This window comes from Ovis canadensis, chromosome 13, assembly GCF_042477335.2.
Source record: "Ovis canadensis isolate MfBH-ARS-UI-01 breed Bighorn chromosome 13, ARS-UI_OviCan_v2, whole genome shotgun sequence".
In the NCBI taxonomy this organism is placed as follows: Eukaryota; Metazoa; Chordata; class Mammalia; order Artiodactyla; family Bovidae; genus Ovis; species Ovis canadensis.
Window position 1 is genome coordinate 40,264,592 of NC_091257.1, and position 20,041 is coordinate 40,284,632.

The window sequence follows — 20,041 nt, forward strand, 5'->3', positions numbered from 1 at the left end:
AAGATCCCCTGGAGAAGGAAACAACAACTCATTCCAGTATCCTTGCCTGGGAAATCACATGGGCTGAGGAGCCTGGTGAGCTACAGTCCATGGGGTTGCAAAAAGGCAGACACAACTGAATGACTAAACGCCAGCAGTAGCCTTGATTCCCTACGAGGACTCTGAGACTATGTTGGCAGACAAACAAATATACGCAGCTAATCTAAAAAAAAGAACAAATTCACTTTTCCTGACCTTGCCTATTCAGAGTATCTACAGAAAAGCAAAACCACACCATACAGCCCCAGCAGTTTTACAGATTATAAAACAGTAGAGGAAGGAAACGAAGCAGATTAAATGAATGAAGGCAGCTACAAAACCGGAATACATGAAGATATTTAACGAGGAGAATTATCTGATTTAACTCTTTTTAAAAGGAAAGCTTAAAAAAAAAATACTGTCACCAATATCACTGTTTCTCAGGGTCCTTGGGTCAATTGCTTGTGAGAATCCACAGATATTACAGGTTGACAAAAATTACTTGCTGACAGCTGGCTAGATCGAGCTTTTATAAAAAAATCAGATCCTTGTTATCAAATACACTAGAGGTCCTCTATGGAGAACTGTAATGTCCCCAAAACAGTCAGAATTGGAAAGAAAAGCAGCAAAAATCAGTTCCAAACTCCAAGTTGCGTGTTTCATTCATACAATACACACATCCTTACTCAGAAGCAATGGCAGAGGAAAATCTTAAATGGAAATTTATGTATAGACTGGCAAGTGCTTATTTTAGTATGACTTTTCTTCATCTTTCGGTGGGTTTCCTCTTTTATCATTCTCTCACATTCTGCCTCTACCATTCTGTTCGCTCTGCCTGCAACATTCTGCCACCACCTGCTTCAGAAATTTCTGCATGTCCTTTAAGACTCTACTCAAGGGCCACCATCTTCCCTCCATAAAAACTCGAAAGGTTGAGGTTCAGAGAGCCTCCAGGCTGGTGAACAGATGAGGATTTGGGGAGAGTGGAGCACATGGAGAGGGGGTGGACCCTCCTCCACGCTTTCCCCCACACCCTGCCCTATATGTCCCTCCTATCTGGCTGTCCCGGGTTACATTCTATTATAAAACCCATGGTCCAGTAAGTAGTTTCTCTGAGTTCTGTGAGCCACTCTAGCAAATTAACTGAACCCAAGGAAGGGGTCATTTGAGCCAACAATCCAAGTCAGTAGGTTAGAAACTCAGGTGGCAGCCTAGACTTGCAATTGGACACTGAAGGTGCAGAAGGTAGGGAGGCGGTGGGGCGGGAAGGGGCAGTTTTGAGGGACGGAGCCTTTAACCTGGAGGATCCAATTCCACATCTGGGTAGAGAGCATCCGAATTAAGTTGAATTGTAGGACACTCAGTTCTCTGATGTCAGAGATTTGCTTGGTGAGGAAAACCCCACCATCACCACTCCCAACACACAAACACACCCTCCTCTGAATTGGTATCAGAATTTTACACAGAATTTGCCCATTTCATCTAAACTGTCAAATTCACTGGCATAAAGTTATTCCAATATTCCCTTTTTTATCTTTTTAATGTCTGTGGGCTCTGAATGGTGACCCCCTTTTAATCCTGACGTGGACACTTTGTGTTTTTCCTCTTCATTCATTTATCCTGAGAACTGATTGCTGACATTCAAAATCCTTTTCATGGGTCACCAAAAGATGCCCGTCTTATCTGCTGTCAATTCAAAGCCAACGAGAAAAGATGAACTCTTTGCCTGTCAAATCCATGCCAAACAAACACATCAGTGGAGTTTATAGAAATCCAGCAGTATTCATTTTCTAAGCCATGTGTTTTGGGGTATCCTTATGCTTCTTGAATATATATATATTTTAGGCTTTATATATCTGCCTTGTTCCTAGAGATCCTACTTGATCCAAATACAATGTTTGAGTAACTTATCTGAAAGTAATAGTTAGATAAAGAGATTATGGTGATCAAATGAAAAGACAGCCAAGAATGGCAGCAGTAGCCAAGGATTAAACAGGGGAAAAGGATTCTTCTTCCAAGTTCCTCTCCTAAACTGAAGGGAATTTGCATTCCTCCTTGGTCCAGGGCAGATGCAGTTACAGCTGCCATAAATGATGAAGTTTTGTCAGTCTCAGTCTCAGCTAGGGACCTCAGTTCTACGTCCACCACTCCAGTATTCTTGCCTGTGAAATCCCATGGACAGAGCAGTCTGGCGGGTTCCAGTCCACGGGGTCACAAAAGTGTCAGGCATGTCTTAGGAACTAAACAACAACATATTTAAAATTTGCTAAGGGGCTAGATTTTTTATATTAAGTAGGCCTCACACATGTTGCAATAATGCCAACAATAATAAAGAGTGACTTAGTGTTAGTTGCTCAGTTGTTTCCAATTCTTCGCGACCCCATGGACTGACTGTGTAGCCTGTCAGACTCCTCTGTCCGTGGAATTCTCCAGGCAAGAATACTGGAGTAGGTTGCCATTCCCTTCTCCAGGGGATCTTTCTGACCCAGGGATCAAACTCAGGTCTCCCATATTGCAGGCAGATTCCTTACCATCTGAGCCACCAGGGAAGTCCCTTAATAAAGAGAATGGGAGGAAAACTGGAGAGGTGAGGAATATGTTTATGGCCTTGATGGTGGGAATTGCTTCATAGGTGTATAACTTATCCTCAAATGCACTGAGTATATACATTAAATATACACAGCATATTACATGTCAATTATACCTCAATAAAGGGGTTTTCTAAAAAAAGAAATGGAGACATCTAAAATATTCAGACTCTGAAGTGTTTGTACATCTAAAAATATTACAAATGCAGGACTTTTAAAGATGCTACTCCTGGACCTCTGTGTAAACAGCTTTATCTCTAAGTCAACTAGAGAAGATAAAATTTCCTATTCACTCTTAGTGGCACTGTCTCTACTTAGAAAGTACAAAAGAAATCTATTCACCACCTTTTTCTAGATTCACACCCACTTTTTCAGGTCCCTTGGTAAACAGAGCTTAAGACATGGGGTCCAAACTAAGCATCACTGCCCAGAGGAAAATGTCACTTCTCCACACGTGTAAATGCCCTCAAGCGCATCAGTGTTCTCCAAGCTTCCCTTAATCCTTTGAATTCAAATCAGTCTCTCTTGAGAAGCCTATCAACCTTAATGCCGCTCTCTGCATCTCTTCACTGGTCTCAGTCTGACTCTATGAGCAGCTTTTTGCTCCTTGTGTAATATCACTTTCACTGACTTCAAGAAATCGTGCTTCTTTTACAGAATTGGCAGTTGGACTCTTGTTATTAGTTCAGATTGTCTTTGTAGCATACTATCCAAAAGGATCTTACAAATCAGTGACATCAAAAGACAAGATGGCTTCAATGGACAGACAGAACAGCTGTTGGTATTAAATGAGAAGGGTGTGTAAAGAGAAATTATCTGTTTAATGATTAGTTTATTATGATTTATGTTGGAATGATTTCTTAAACCCTTCACAATGTATACTTCGGTAAAGAAAGACATTTTTTTCTTTCACTGTTAACTTTTCCTATTCTTGATGAAGAGTTAATATGAACAAATGATTATAAGATGCAAATGAAATCATTTAAATGGCTATTTGCTTAAAGAAAATACGCCTTCCTGGAGCTGATATGAAACAAATGATTTTTATAATAAGTCTAAAAAGTAACAACAATAGTTTTGATATAACCAGAGCTCTATCACTTTAAAATATTTAACTTCATTAAAGCATAACAACAACAGAAAGTATAACATACATACAAAAAAGTACACCTATTTCTGTCAAATTTTAAAGTGCTCTTTTGATAAAATGTTTACTTTATTTGAAAAGAATATGATTTTGTTATACTAATGACATATAGAAATACATTTGATTATATAAAGAAAGTGATCATAATTTTGAGCTTGAAATATTCACTGATTTACAATCATTTAAATTTTCTCCCCATATTTATATTATTTTCTTTATGTTGATTTCAATTTGGTCACAACAATTCTGAAATCAGGCTGCCCTAAGAACCCAGACCTTGAATGTCATTTTGATTTGTTCTTCTCAAACTCAGAAGATCAGCATGGGACTTTTTAAAAAGCGAAGGTTTGGGGGTCTCATCCCCAAGGATTCTGATTCATTAACATAATGATGGGGACAAGAACCTATAGTTTGAAAGGTGGTCCAAGGGATTCTAATGATCATCCAGATTTGTCTGATTTAAATTCCTACCAAAGCAGGAATCCCCTCTGCAATCCTGTAAAACAGAAGGTCATCCCGCCTCTGTGAGAAACACATTCAATTTCAGTTAACTTCTAATTTAACAAAAATTTTTCTTCTGAATTCTGGAAATTGGCCCGTCTGTCTATCTGCTGATCCTAGTTCTGCTCATCATAGCCACACAAAAACAAATCTAATCTCTCTTGAATATTTTTGTACAGTGCTTCTTAAGAGTTTCTTTTCCTCCATTTATAAAATTGATTATATATATATATATTTCCCTTATAAGCAGAGGAAGTTTCTATAATGTAGTATTAAATGAAAAAATAAGTAAACCAAAAACAGTTTCCTAAAAGCATCATAATAAAGATCTGATTTAACCTGGGTGCCCAGAGTACTTCTTCTCCATCACATTTACTAAGTATTTAATGTTTCCAGAAGTCAGTATGTAGAACCCAAAGGAGAAAATAGGTCTCATTGATCTAGCTAACACAAATTCTTTTTTTCCAATGACTTTTCAAAATTTAATTTCAATGACTTTTTAAAATTTCATTTTATTTTTTTGGCCATGCCACAAAACACATGGGATCTTAGTTCCTCAACCAGGGATGAAACCCGAGCCCCCTGCCTTGGAAGCAGAGAGTCTTAACCGCTAGACCACCAGGGAAGTCCCAACACAAATTCTTTTAAATATAGAATTTTTAGGAAAACACTGGGAATTAAAAACATCTAGATATCTCAAGGTTTAAAAAAAAAGACTATTAATCCCCAAGATCATTCTAGCTCCTAATATTTAAGGATACTCTCCATTCTGAGTAAGGAAAAAAATCAAGCAGTTCTTAAGAATATTAGTCCTGTCAAGATCTATTAAAGATCAATGAGGTGAACCAATGAGTGTAAGTCAAGCGACTACATCTTCATTAGGTTATAAAAAGGAAAATGAATTTGTGGGATTATAAACAGACTAGTACATATCACCACCACTCATAACTATGCCAGGCATCTATTCAGAACAGAGATAAGCCACCAGGGGAAAAGGCAATAAGTAACCAAGTCTGAATGAAGAACACGCCCAGTATCAAACAAAAGGAAGGCTCAACAGTAGCTGGCCTAAGGGAAAAAAGAAATATGCTCTTTAACTCACCTTTTTTGATTACAGTTTTTATGATCCACCTAAAAACTTTCCCCAAAATAGATGAATATTTCAGAAATATCCAATTTGGGTTCTAAATCCATTCTCTTATTCACAAATCTACACAGTGCAATTCTTTCCATGTTAATAGATAACTAGAAAAAAAAGAGGACTTCTAAAAAACAATTTCCATCACACTAAACTTCTTAAACCTATATTACAGAAATCAACTCATCTTCAGATTATCTTAGAGGTACAAAAGGCTATCTTCCAGATTTTTTTGTAAAATTAATTATCTCCATAACTCAATTTTTTTTAAGAATATGACAACTTAAAGTAAAAAATTATTTTGGTGGAAGCAATCCAAAACTGAGCTTTTGAGTGAAGATGTCTTCCTGCTTCAAACCAACAGAATATATAGATGGCTCATAATATTTTTAAGGCATTTAATGCCTTATGGTCAATTAAAATTAAATAAATACTAGGACAATCTAAGTCCAATATCCTTTCATTTTACTAATGTAATCACATCAACCAAAGAGAAAAACAAGTGCCTACCATATGGTCTTTCTGTAACAGAAAATAGCTGCATTTGATAACAGCATCTGTGCATCTCCATTCAGCACGGCCCATACTTAAATCAGCATGTTGTTAAATATAATAAGATGATGGGTCCCTTCACAAAGGAAAGAACAAAAGAAATTGAGTATCACGCTTGTATCAGATTCTGTGACCTAAAGAAATGAGGAAAGGGTTAGAGAGTCTGTAAGCAAGGCACAAGGTCTTCATGAAATGTTTCCTTTGGAAGGAATGAATGCTACAAAACACCCACAATGTGTACAGAGATCTTCTTAGACCTGGGCACCCAGCTTCAAGCTAGACATGACAGCTAGAGAGGGGTCCCACTCTATACCTCTAATTCTAGACTTCTGTTGCTGCTACGCTTCCTAATTCCAACAGGCTATATTTTTCACCCTAACTTGCAGTGTAAAGCTTCTGCTATACAATGGTGTTCTGTCATTTAGATTCAGGTATATGAAGGAACACATATTTCAAGTTAAATAACAGTATTATGTTATACTGTACTATTAGTAGCCTACAATGAATCTAGCTGACATTAAAGAAGACATATGTTTTCTTAAAAAATGTCTAAGTATTGTTTTATGTAATTAGTATCCTTTTCAAAAAATGTCTAAGTATTATTTTAAGCAATATAGCTTTGCTAGAAACCAGATTTTGACAAGACTGATAATATATTACCTATTTAAATTTGTAAATGCTATCTTTTTCATTGCAACTTTGGAATTAAAACATAAAAGAGAAATTCCAAAAATAATACTATTCCAGTATACTCCTCATCCAGAATGAACAACTTAACATTTTGCCATCATCAAAGTTGTGATCATTTTTAAAATTTGCAATGAAATGTTTATGACATCAAAAATATGAAAAATATAAGTAGCATTCCTATACTGGCCAATTGTTTTAAGAAAGAAAACCTCAGACATACAGTTGGGCCATTGTATCTGAAGGTACTGCGGTACTGCATCTGTGGATTCAATCAATGAACAAAGATATTCAGAAAAAAATTTTCCAGAAGGTTCTAAAAACCTGAATGTGCTGCACACTGGCAACTATTTACATACCACTTACATTGTATGAGGCGCTATAAGTAATTGAGAGAGGATTTAAAGTATAAAGGAGGATGTTAAGGGCATATGCAAATACCACCCCATTTTATATAAGGAACCTGAGCATCCAAGGATTCTGAGGTCCACAGGGTGGGGGGGTCCTGGAACCAATGCCCTGTGGATACAGGGGAATGACTGTATTTCCCTTTTATAGTTTTGCCACCCATCTGATTCCCCTCCCATCAGTCTGTTAATTACCAGTATCTTACCTTAGCGCAAATTACTTCACACATTTATACTACACACTGCCTTGGTTACTGTTCTTTGGTTACCAGCTTCCCAAAGGTAAGAAAGACATGAGCGGCCATCCTAATAGAAATGGAGGTCTGAGGAAGACCCTACATCTCACACTACACCTTGCTGTATAATCTAAATTAAGAATTCACATACTGCACACCTACATGTAAACTCAAGAACATTTTGGAAATTTTCCTTAAGTCGTCACTCATTCATTTGAAAAAATATTTGAGGCCTATGATGTGCTAGATTCCTTTCCAGGCACAAGAAAATACCAGGTGAACCAAACAAACTGTACTCTTAACACTTACATACATCATCTGTCCAGACCCATAAGCAAAATCAGATGGACAAGCAGGTCAGATGGAGAGCAAGTGACAGGGAGGAAAAGTAGAGCGAGGAAGGAGGCAGGTGGTGTCATGGGGAGCAGGGAGGGGAGATTCTCCCTGAAGGTGACTTCTGAGCAAATCTGGAGAAGACCAGGAGTCAGGCCCTGCAGACACCAGGGGACAAGTGTTCCGAGGAGGCGGTACCCAGTGGGAAGGCTCTGGGGCACACCAAGATGGCAAGGGTGAGGTGAAGTGGGGAGTGTTCGGGAGGTGAGCTCAGGGAGGGCAGGGCAGGGGAGTCTGTCCAGGGCTCTGCAGGTGCTCTGAGAACCTTGCCTTTTCATCCTGAGAGCGATGAGACGCCACTAGAAGAATCAGAACAAATGAGTGCCAGGATCTGACTTCTGAAAGGTCCATCAGATGACTGTGGGGACAGACTGCAGGCAGGCGAGGTGGGCTAGGCTGAGGGGCTGGAGGCGGTCAGATCTGCATGAGAAGCCTCAGAGAAAAAAAAGAGGGAGCAAAGATTGCTCTGAAGCCACTGGGCTGGGAGGGTGGGGCTGCTATTGCTTAAGATGAGGAAGACTGTGGACGGAGTCAAAGAGCAGATGGGGAAGCTGGGCAGGGGGAGGGGCTGGAGAGGAGGAGGAATTTGGTTTGGGATGTGGCTTCTTAGCACGCGAGTAGGCAGGTCAGTTGGATGGGGGAACACGAATTCAAGGGCAAAGTCAGGGTGGACACACACACGCATAAATACCTGTGTATATATGTATGTATATGAATGACCAGCTTATACTTGATATTGAAAACTGTGAAACTGAGTCTGGAGAGAAAACAGGGTCAACTTGAGCCTTAAGGTATATGAAGACTTGACAGGTCAAGAGGCCAAGGAAACTTCCAGGACTGAGAAGGAGGGAACAGAGAGGCAGGAGGACCGTCAAGACAGTACGGTGTGCTGGGGTCTCAGATAACTATTAATAAAAACTAAAGCCCTTTCTGCATATTTATTCATTATTTCGGCACATTTACTGAGCACCTACTATGCACCACACACTAGAAACAAACATGGTCCCAGTTTTCATGGGACTTGCAATCCAGGGGAATATATATAAATAAACTAGTAAGTGATCTTCCTGATAAAGCTCAGGGTGTTGGAGGATAAGGCACTGGGGCCAACTAACCCAGTTTTGGAAGGTCAGGGAGGGCTTTTCTGAGGAAGTGATGTTGAAGAAAAGACCAGAATGAGAGTAAAAATCAGCCAGGGAGGGGTGGCAATGGAGGAGGGGAGAATGGAAGGAAGCCTGGGAAAAGAAATAGGATTTATAAGGACCTGAAAGGAAGAGAGACTGTCATGCCCTGGTTGTTGTACAGTCACTCAGTCATGTCCAATTCTTTGTGACCCTATAGACTGCAGCCCTCCAGATTCCTCCGTCCATGGGATTTCCCAAGCAAGAATACGGGAGTAGGCTGCCATTTCCTCCTCCAGGGGATTTTCTCAACCCGAGGATCAAACCCACATCTCCTGCATTGGCAGCCAGATTCTTTACCACGGAGCCACCAGCCTTGGAGGGAATTGGAAATCGTTCAGCACAGGAAGCAGAGAGAGGTCACAGATGAGTAGGAGAAGGTGGGCCAGAAGTCCTCTAGGACTGTTCTCAGGAGTCTGAGCCTTCTTCCAAAGGCAGTGGGAAGCCAGAAAACTGTTTTAGGTCAGGGAATGCAATGATCAGCTTTCTATTTCAGGAGGAGTCCTCTGGCTACAGAGGCAGGTCAGAGCTGGAAGGGGGCAAGGCAGAGAGCCTGGGACACTAGCTAGGAAGCCTGGTCGGTGATTCATCACCATCACCGAGATGCCACTGACCTGAGCTCAGGGAGTGGCAGCAGGACCTGGAATGTAGACTCAACAAGACTTTGACAGGAGGGAGAAGGAGAGAGTGGGGTCAGAGACGGTAGGCTGGGTTTTGAGTTGGACAGATAACCAGCAGGGCTAGTCCTTAAAAGAAGGTAGTCAGGGAGAGGGCAGGATATTGGTTAGAGTGGAATCTGTTGAATTTCAAAAGCATGCAGCCTATCTCCCAAAACAGCTTTTGGGTAAATAGGCAATTGGCTATCTAGGTCTAGAGAGTAGCCATACAATCTGAGATAGAGTTGTAAACCAGGAATCACGGGCATGTAGATTAATGCCCTGGAAGAGTGTAAAATGAAACCCAGGGAGAGAGAAAAGAGGAGTGGAAAGGCCTGGCTCCAGTAAAAACCAACAGGAAAGAGGCAGCAGAGGAAGAAGCAGCCTAAAGAGAGAGAGAAAGAGAGATGGACAGAGGGGGAGCCCAAGAAGGAACGGGGAAGCCTGGGATAAAAGTGTACAGTGTTTCAGAAAGAAGAGCAAAAGTGCAAATTTTTACATGAATGAATTCCTGCCAAGAAAATGCTTTGTTATTTAAACAGTGTTCCAAAACCAACTAACAAACATTTTTCATCAGGTTACAGTACCTTTTAGTCACAGAATCATCTTAGTCTAGGTGAAGAAGCAAGACATAAAATGAACTAAGTTAATTTGCATGAGTAAATAAGATTGTTCTAATAATAGACAGTGAAAGTGCTACACACTTGGACAAGCCCGACTAGAGATTAAAAATGGAGTAACTGTTAGAAATGGGAAAACCAATATGACCTAGACAGCTTTGCCTAAAAAGAAAAGAAAGAGAAAAAAAAAGTAAGTTGAGCCATAAAGAAGAAACACTATGTGATATTAAAAAAAAAAAAAAAGGTAATACCACAGAGGATTCAGGAGTCTATACAAAGTAATTTTGTAAGTAAAGTTAGTCAAGGCTAGGTATCACAGATCAGCCTACACACGTCTGCACAACACACACACACACCAAAGAAACCCTTATCTAGCTCAGAGTGAATAAATTTTGAAATATAGATCTTTAGATGTTCAAATACATCTCTCTTGACAACTATGCTATCCTATTGTATTATGTTGGATATATTTTATTAAAGTGTCACAATTCTTTATTGGAAAAGGATTGTTTGTTATTTGTTTGTTTTTTACCTTTTCAATATACTCTTGGGGGGAGGGGGTGGATGCCTCCACTTATCCACATAGCAACACAATTAAATTCTAAACATTTAAGATAAACAAGAAACTTCTGTTTTTCAACAAAGCAACAGACCTTACTCATAGCAGGTAGAGTTAGTCAATTAGATAAGGCATAAGACAGGGACTCCTTTAATTCCCTACATTGATTTCTCCTGTGCTGGAAAGTTAATTTTTGGCTAATGCCATTAACATTAAGATATATACTCTCATTTCTTGGTTAAGTAAAAGCACACACAAATTTATTGTTCAAATACACATTTTAGGAGTGTGGCTATTGTTTTTTTCTTTGTTAGTTTTTTAGCTAGTGATTTTTAAAATTTTAAAAATAGCAGTACTACTCCAGAATGTAATTCTTCTAACAAAATTAAGCACAAAAATTAAGTGTGGTACTCGAAAACTTAAATATCTATCAGCCCAAAGTTGATACCCAAAGTATTTCAATGGCAACTCTCTTTTTATTAAATAGCCACAAGATTTAATATGCACGGGAGTATAAGAGGCAACGAAACAGACAGTAATTATACCACTTCCCCCCCCACCCTGAGATTTTTAAAATGTTTTCTAACAACACTGAGACCCTTTATATCTGCTTCCATATAGAATCTAAACAAACTATCTGCCTATTGTTTAAAAAGCCAAACAACACCTGAGTGTAATATCAAACCCAACTACTGTATATAGTCTCTAAATGAGCAAAATACAGACAATACAGTATTTCCTTGGCTCTCAAACTAGAAATACTATGGTTACATCAGCAGTAAGGTCTAAATGAAAACAAATTTCACCACCCTTAAAAGATATATAACTGTCATTGTTAATAAAAGCCAAGTTTGCAGCTGGAAACTGCCTTCTAGCCAAGGACAAGATGTGTCTATTACAAATTCTTGGTTTCTGGGACATCCTTTAAATGACCAAAAAAAAAAAAAAATCAAATAACATTAGTTCTTGCAAATATAATGCAAAATAGCATGCTAATTAAAGTCTTCAGGAGTCAATGACAAAGAAGGCTTCAAGACCACAGTACCTATCATTATGGAGCAACAATACACATTAAGCAATCACTAGGCCTTCCAAAAGGCGTTATTATGGTTCACCATGATCAGAGGATTGTGGTGTTATATTTAATCACGTTTTTACCTGGAAGCAGGTGTTTGCAGGTGTCGAAAAGTAAAACACTGTTTCTAACTGTAAACCTATACTGTAGTTCTAATCAACTGTATAGTAATGGCACACTGATCTAGCTCACCGTGATTTCTGTATAAACTTTCTAATCCAGTACGAGGTCAGCTGCATGAAGCAAGCTCATCTGCTGCTTTACGAACAAAAACATAACTTGAGTCATTTTTATCAAAATGCCAAAACTCACACACTTAGAACTAGACCCAGTTTCAATGACCAGGAAGTTAAAATGTAACACAAGGCACAAAATAAACCATGAGAGTGATGTCTCACTGGGAGATGTTATTGCTATCTAAAGCAATTGTCAACCTTTCCATAAAAACATAGGCATCTCAAAAGTAAAGTCTAAAGGAACCTAATTACAGAAGCCATCAATAACAAAGTAAACACAAATAAGCCATTATAGAAACAAACACCAAAAATAAGGAGGAAAAAAGACAAGAGAGGCAAGAGGGCATAGGGGTGCCACCAATACACGGCTTTTCTATTTCTGTCCAGCCTGCTCAAAAAATTTCAGGAAGCCTGGTGTAAAATCTTCTGGACCCTTCGGAAGATGCTAGTATGAAGGCAGTATGAGCCACTTGACAGCTCAGGCTGAAACTCACAGGACTTCTAAGCAGTGAAAGGAAGGGCATAAACTGAAGAACAGGGAAAGCAGGAGATTTTTAAGGCAGTTGGAACGATAGTTCCATTAAGCCGTTTTCCAAAGCTGTGCCTAAACCGTCCACGGGAAAAGACTTGGTTTTCTACCCAAAGCAGTGATTCATAGCAACAGCAAGCAGGCAGGACCCGCATCAGTGTCAGAGAGAGAAAGTGGTCCAGGAGCAACAAGGATTCCAGCTGCCCTCTCAATCTCCAGAGGGAACCCTGGATACACACATGAAATATACAAAGCCAACCCCTGTCCAGCCCTACTTCAAAACTACCAGAGGATGGGGAGTGAAGGAAAACAAGCTAGTGGTATTCCTAGTCATCTAAAAATGGAGAATTCTGTGGTCTGAGATGATCAAGATAGGGACACTTCAAAGTAAGGAAAATGCCCTTGCAAAAGAATCACTGAAGTGTCTAAAAACAAAACCAGGCAAGGTTTCACCTCCCTACGGGTGAGGCTGGGACGCTCCCACCATTCAGCCCAAAGCCCCAAAAGCCGATGGATCTTCTTAGACCCCCAAGGTAGCTGACCCCCACCCCACACTGGTAGGACAGACACCTCAGAGACACAAGCCACACAGCTGGGCAGGGACGTCAGCTCTGCACTTACCTCACAGGTGGGGGACCCGCAGGCCTTGAGCTTGGTGTCAACATCTCCCTCAGGCAGACCAGTCCGACGAGTGGCCATCATTTCATTTCAAATTACAAAGAAGGGACCAACCCTTGGGACTCCACATTGGGAGGGAAATGCCACCATGCACCAAGAAGGTAAGAATTCCACACCAGGTTCCGAGAGGGTGCAGGGTTGCTGAGACAAATGAAGGTTTCAATGAAGCGCCTTTCAAATGCCCTGATGAGGATTCCTTCCGACTTCAACGGCCTTCACCGTCTTCGTCCATTTCTCCAGACGTAAAAAACAAAGACCAGTCTCCTGTGCAGCTAGTGAGGCCAACTGCAGAAAGCGGTCCCCTTCGTTCCTAGCGCTCCTCCCAAGTCCGAGAGCAATGCTAGCGCGTCGTGAAGGCTCTCCCAAAGAGATCTTTCCTAAAGAGGGAAAAGTTAAAGGACATGAACTTTCTCCAGACGCTGACCTTGGCCTTGCCCACGAGTCTACTCCAAGCTCGCCCTTCCAGCACTTGGAAAGATAATTCGGTCCATGCTGATGAATCAAAAGATGAAATAATCTTCCCATACAAAATAAGAAAGAAAGGCGGGGGGAAATCTTTAAATCAAGGGGGAAATGAGAGACATCAGAACGGCACGATGATTACCTCAAACATGCCCGGACTTTCTGCAGCCGACAAGAAAAAAACATTCCCCTTTCAAGTGCATTTAAATTCATGTATTTTCTGGGCAAATGAGAGGGAGCTTATGTTCTTCTGCATCACCCGAATAAGAAGACTTTACAGAAGTTTTGTCCCCACGAGGCTAAAATGGGAGAATACTTTTTCAAAAACACGCCTTGCTCCCCGCCACCTCCCCAGCTCCCTAAAATAAAAACAAAAAGTCAGGCTCGGACGCGGCCAGCGGCTCTGCCGGTGTTTCCAGGCGGCCTGGGGGACTTGGGGCGCCCGCCCTCCGCCCTCCGCCCCGACCGGCCGGTGTCCCCGAGGAGGCGGCTGTTTTCCTTGGCCCGCGGCGGGGCTGGGCGGGGACGGCGCGGGGCCGGGCGGGGAGGTGTGCGCAGCGCCGGGAGGGAGTCCCTCTCCGGGGCATTATTCCGGAGCCACAGAAATGAAGCCGCAGCCCCAGCAACTTTTATTTAGTTGCCGCGCCCCAAACTACGCCTCGACACGATCGTCCCGTTTTCCCGGGGCCGCCTAGGGGAAAAATAATTTTTTTGGGGGGGGGGGGAGAAAACCACCACCCACCTACCACTATTTCCTCCGCCCCTTCCAGAGGCAGATCGGGGAGCGCGATCTCTCGGGAAGGGCGGCCCAAATATGTACTTTCAAAAAAGAGTGGGGAGACCCGAGGGAAAAGCCAAAAGCGAGGGGGCTCACCCTCCGCGCCCCGCCTGGCCCGGCTTCCAAGGCGCAGAGGCGAGCGGCGGGGACGCGGGCAGGGCGCCGGGCCCAGCCGGGGCGCGCTAGGCCGCAGGCTCGGTTAATATTCATGAGCGCACGGGAGGCGCCCCTCCTCCACGGCCGGCCGGCGGGACCCCGGCGCCCGCTGCCGGCCTTTGTGCCCTTCCCTCCTCCCGCCCGCCCTCCCTCGCTCCGCACACGCGGGCGCGGCCCCTCTGCCCCCGCCGGGCTCCCGCCACCACTCTCTCCGGCCCCGCGCCAGCGCCCGGGCGGGGTGGCGGGAAGGGAGGGAGCCCGCGGCGAGCCCGGCTCTCCCTCTCCACCCGCCCGCCGGCGCTGCGCCCTGTCCGCCGAGGCGGAAAGTCAAGCAGACACGCACCGGAGCAAGCGCGCCGAGTAGATCCGCACCGGGCCCGGCCGGTCCCCCGGACGGCGCGCACGCCTGGCGCACAGCGGACCAAGCGGGAGGACGAGCCGGCGCTACCAGCCTCCGCCGCGCTCCGAGGCCGCCGCCCCCGGCCGACCGCTCCCAGACACCGCCGCGACCTGCCCCGGCCGGCCCCGGGCTCTCGGCCGCCGCGGGAGGGCGTGGGGCGGGGCGGCGGCCGCCGGACTCTCCCCTCGCCTCGCCGGGCCGGGCCGGGGCCGCGCTCGGGCGCCCGCGATCGCCAAGTGACAGAACTGCTCCGCTCCGCAGCCGCGCCGAGCTGTTTCCCGGGGGCGGATTTCTCGCTTCTTCCTCCCTGGATCCACCTCCTCCCACTCCACCTCCTTCCCCTCCCCTCCCCAGGGGAGGCTCTGGGGCTGAATATTTTCTGTCTTGAATAATATGGTCCGGGGAACAGACGCTGAAGCAGGGGGATTAGCCTGGGGCGGGGGTCGGTGGGGGTGCTCGCCAACCCCCTCCCAATTTACGTCGGGACCTACAAGCCCTCACCCGCCCCCAACACCTCCCCAAAAACCAAACACAGAAAACCCTCCCCGCCTTCTCCAATCTCCAGAGCGCTGAGCGGGAGCGGCCGGGAACCTGGGCTTCCACTAGGAAGGGACCCTGTTCTCGGCGTCAGGGCCGGGGAGGGGTTGGGGGGGGGCGAGGATTCTAGATACTCAGAATTAGCGGGGGTGGGTGTCAGAGATCACGGGTCCCAGACTGCGGGGTACGCGTCCGGGTGAGTTTTTGCCCCTATCTGCAGCGGGAGGGGTGCGATATGGGACTTCAAGATAAGGGAGTGTCCTTTCAACGCCCGACTGCAAAAGAGCTTCTCTTTAAGGAGGCTGGGGGCTCGCAGCGAAGCGTTATTCATTCAGTCCTTTGCCCTTTTCATATCTTCAGGGCAGCTGAACAATTCGGCGCGGCTAGCGGAACTGGGAGGGAAGGTGGAGGCGCTTCTCCGCCCCGCAGGTCACAGAGGCGCGGGGCCGGGAGCCCCACACCCGCCCCTCCCGGCCAGATCCCGGGGCTTAGCCCCAGACCCCTGGCGGCTCGCTCCGCCCCGCCGCGCTTCACAACATCTCCCGCTGCAAATGGGCCAATCGGAGGACGCGATGAGAAAACACCAACCAATCAGAGGCTGCTGACTCAGGCTTCCCTCCACCCTTTGCCCCGCCCCCGCTAGGAAAGCCACAGCCCCTAGGTCTCCCCTTCCCACCCCGCCCGGGTCCGGGGAGGTGGCTCGCCCTCCAGTCCTCTTCCAGCTGCAGTGGAGGAGCGGGCCGCGGCGGCGGGGTTTGTCACCTTGTCACCCTCATCTTCGCCTCCTCCCAGACACGCCTCTCCTCCCTTTCCCAGTCCTCCTGCTGATGCTGTTGAGGGGCATTTTATCTTCACGCGGGTGGGGAAGTACCAGCTTTTGTGTCTGATCAGCCGCCACCACCCTCCTGAGGGAGAAAAAAAAACAACCCAAGAAGCTTTGGGGTCTGCGTACCTTTTCCTTCTTTTTTTTTAACCACACTCTCCCCATGAGATTTAGAGACAGTTCCCCGCTCCACCCACCCCGCCGTCCACACCCAGCTCGCAGTCCGGAGCCTCCGGTCCTGTTTTTTTTGTTGAGAAAAAAATCCAAAACCACTCTCAGGAGCCTGAAAACCTGTGCTGTGGTTTTTTTTAGACCTTCCTAAGAGTGGAAGGTGCCAAACATTAGAATATACAGCTAAGTCCTTCGCCTTAATTAGAGGAAAGACTCATTTTTATATGGCCATGAAATTTGCATGGTCTGGACAGCCCCTAACAAAACTAGTCAGCTAATAACAAAGAAAAAAAGGATAAAACAGAAGGAATGCCTGCCAGCCAGTGGGTAATTTACTGAACAGCTCACTGGACTACAGTAGTATCCAATTCTGGATACTGTAGAGTAAATGAACTAGAAGTGAGTAGAAAGACAGGGTTCAAGTAGTGTACCTCTAGTGGGCTTAAAGAATATGTCCAGAAAGAGAAAAACAATTTTAAGCACAAAACAGCTTCTTTACAAATGCAAATGGGCATGCATGGCATAACTTGGGTCTCTCACAGCTAAGGACATGTAGGGTTAAGGTTTTTGTCATGGAAATTTTTATAAATGTTGATTTTGGAAATAAAGGCTTTCAGTTTGGTTCAGTTCAGTTCAGTCGCTCAGTCGTGTCCAACTCTTTGCGACCCCATGAATCGCAGCACGCCAGGCCTCCCTGTCCATCACCTTCCCGGAGTGCACTCAGACTCACATCCATCGAGTCAGTGATGCCATCCAGCCATCTCATCCTCTGTCGTCCCCTTCTCCTCCTGCCCCCAGTCCCTCCCAGCATCAGAGTCTTTTCCAATGAGTCAACTCTTTGCATGAGGTGGCCAAAGTACTGGAGTTTCAGCTTTAGCATCATTCCTTCCAAAGAACACCCAGGGCTGATCTCCTTCAGAATGGACTGGTTGGATCTCCTTGCAGTCCAAGGGACTCTCAAGAGTCTTCTCCAACACCACAGTTCAAAAGTATCAATTCTTCGGTGCTCAGCCTTCTTCACAGCCCAACTCTCACATCCATACATGACCACTGGAAAAACCATAGCCTTGACTAGAACGACCTTAGTCGGCAAAGTAAATGTCTCTGCTTTTGAATATGCTATCTATCTAGGTTGGTCATAACTTTTCTTCCAAGGAGTAAGCGTCTTTAAATTTCAGTTTGGTAAAGGAGACTAAATGTTAGCCATGGAAGGAGATGTGAAAAGAAGGTAAAACACATTTTGGGAATTGTGGGAAAATAACATAATCTAGGGGGTTTCCTAGGTGGCTCAGTGGTAAAGAATCCTCCTGCCAATTCAGGAGATGCAGGTCCAATCCCCAGGTTTAGAAGACCTCCTGGAGGAGGAAATGGCAACCCACCCCAGTATTCTTGCATGGAAAATTCCACGGACAGAGAATCCAGGTGGGCTACAGTACATGGGTGGCAAAGAGCTGGACATAACTGAGCATGCATGCCCACAATGTAATTTAGAAAGCCATTTCTATAGGAGATAAGTGGAAGGATGGGGATTACAGTCTAGCTTCATCATTTACCATGTGACGTAGGGCACAGTTTTACTTCTGTAAAGTACTAGAGCTAACAAGTAACAGTGACTACTGTCTAGGTAGCACTGCCAGCTGAGTATTCCTCCCAGAGCTTTCGGTTCAGTTCAGTTGCTCAGTTGTGTCCTCCCAGAGCTTTACACAAAACTTAATGAGACAGGTACACTGCAGAGCAAGAATTCAACCCCAGGACATAGGGTCCAGAGTCATGTTTTTCTCTATAACACTATCCTTACTTCTAACACAAGTTTTAATAATAACAACAGTAGCCAGCATTTACTTAGCTTATCCTGTACTGATCATTAACCCTACATCTAAAATCAGTAGGATTCTGTTGTTCTTGCTACCATATGTATCTTTTTAAAATTAATTAATTTGCCTGCACTAGGTCTTAGGTGTGGCATGCAAGGTCTTCCATCTTTGTTGCAGCATATGGAATCTAGTTCCCTGAAAAGGGATTGAACTCAGGCCCCCTGCATTGGGAGCTCGAAGTTCAAACCACTGGACCACTAGGAAAGTCCCAACCATATGTATCTTATATGCATTAGGCTATCTGGATGCAAAAGAAAAAAAGACCAGAGCTAAGATTTGGGAAACCTAAGTCTTAGCCCTCTCCTGGGATCTCCAGTATGACAGGACCTTCCCACTGTTGTTGGGCTGTTGAGAGCATCAAATGAGACAATAGACATAAAGGAGTTTTTAAAAGGTAAAAACATCATTCCAATTAAAATATTACTATTTTATTACTATTATAATAATAAGCATTACTATAAAAATATTACTATTATAAATACATATAAATATATATTTATATTACATAGTAATATAAAATATTATTATGAAGGAGGGGTTTGTCCTGTTTTCCCAATAGGAACTCTATACTTTTATTTCATTGGCATTTATTAGGAACATATTAACCCAGCTTAAAAAATTAGGTCTATTCCTTTCTAAGGCATGAACAGTAACAATACTTTAATAACTGCTTGAGCTCTCATGTAGATGTATTCTGAATAGACCTTGTGGAAGCCCTCTAGGCATCTGGGAAGCAGCAGCCTTCTCCTTTCCAAAGGCTGACAGTATAATTGGTGGAGGATGCAAAAAAGGCTTGGCGTTGTTTTCAGCTGCCCATCTTGGGTGTTTCACTCATTAACACCTCCACCAGAGGGAGGGCAGGAGAAAGGAAAACCAGCCAAACCTAAATCCTGTGGCTACTTGTTAACTGTTCCAGTGAGAGATTTGGTGAAACAATAGGTTTGGGGATCTTTGGAACTGAGGAGACTTGGAATTAGCCGTGGGTTTTGCACTTGGTGGTACCTTGGTATTCTTTATCCCAAATATCATGGCTAAGCAAGAACTCACAGTAATTCTAGCTTCGTTTACTTTGAAAGGCTGATATTTTCTTCTTTTGAGCATAACTAATAAATGTGTAAATTTCCTAAATCTAACGTCTGAGAGTCTCCCTTGAAACAGTCCCAGAAATTCCTCACCCCTGCCCCTGCCTCTCTCGTGTCCAACTCTTTGCGACCCCATGGACTGTAGCCTGCCAGGCTCCTCTGTCCATGGAATTTTTTAGGGAAGAATGCTGGAGTAGGTTGCCATTCCTACTCCAGGGGATCTTCCCAACCCAGGGATCGAACCCGTGTCTCTTCTGTCTGTATTGGCAGACAGATTTTCTTTTCTTTTCTTTTTTGCCACTGATGCCACCTACAGTTATATTAATAGCAATTCTAAGACAACCTTGTACACTGTAATTCTTGCAACGTAGGCAAGACATTCTTAAAGATGGGAACTATAACCTCAAAATGTTCAGCTTTGAGTTTGTTAATGACACAATATTATTGTTTTGGTCATTATCTGAAAAAGCCAAAAATAGAACTATTAATAAATTGTCCTAGCCCCTGATCTAATGTCATTCGGTGATAATCTATGGATGATTTCTACTCTCAGTATG

The 20,041-nt window shown here is 43.9% G+C and overlaps 1 protein-coding gene across 3 annotated transcripts in view; it reads right to left on the minus strand.

The window, feature by feature from the left end:
• ARHGAP21 (Rho GTPase activating protein 21) overlaps positions 1-15,297 on the minus strand; it is a 129,118-nt gene extending 113,821 nt beyond the window's left edge. For 2 of the 3 annotated variants that reach the window (XM_069547472.1, XM_069547470.1), the window contains exons 1-2: positions 14,941-15,297; positions 13,145-13,578 (exon numbers count right to left, since the gene is read on the minus strand). In XM_069547472.1, the coding sequence (XP_069403573.1) occupies positions 13,145-13,225 (81 nt within the window). In that variant the 5' untranslated portion in view covers positions 13,226-13,578; positions 14,941-15,297. Of the gene's footprint in view, positions 1-13,144; positions 13,579-13,805; positions 14,135-14,940 lie in introns of those variants that run through there. The other variant, XM_069547471.1, reaches the window with a different exon arrangement.
• Positions 15,298-20,041: the final 4,744 nt, after the last annotated feature.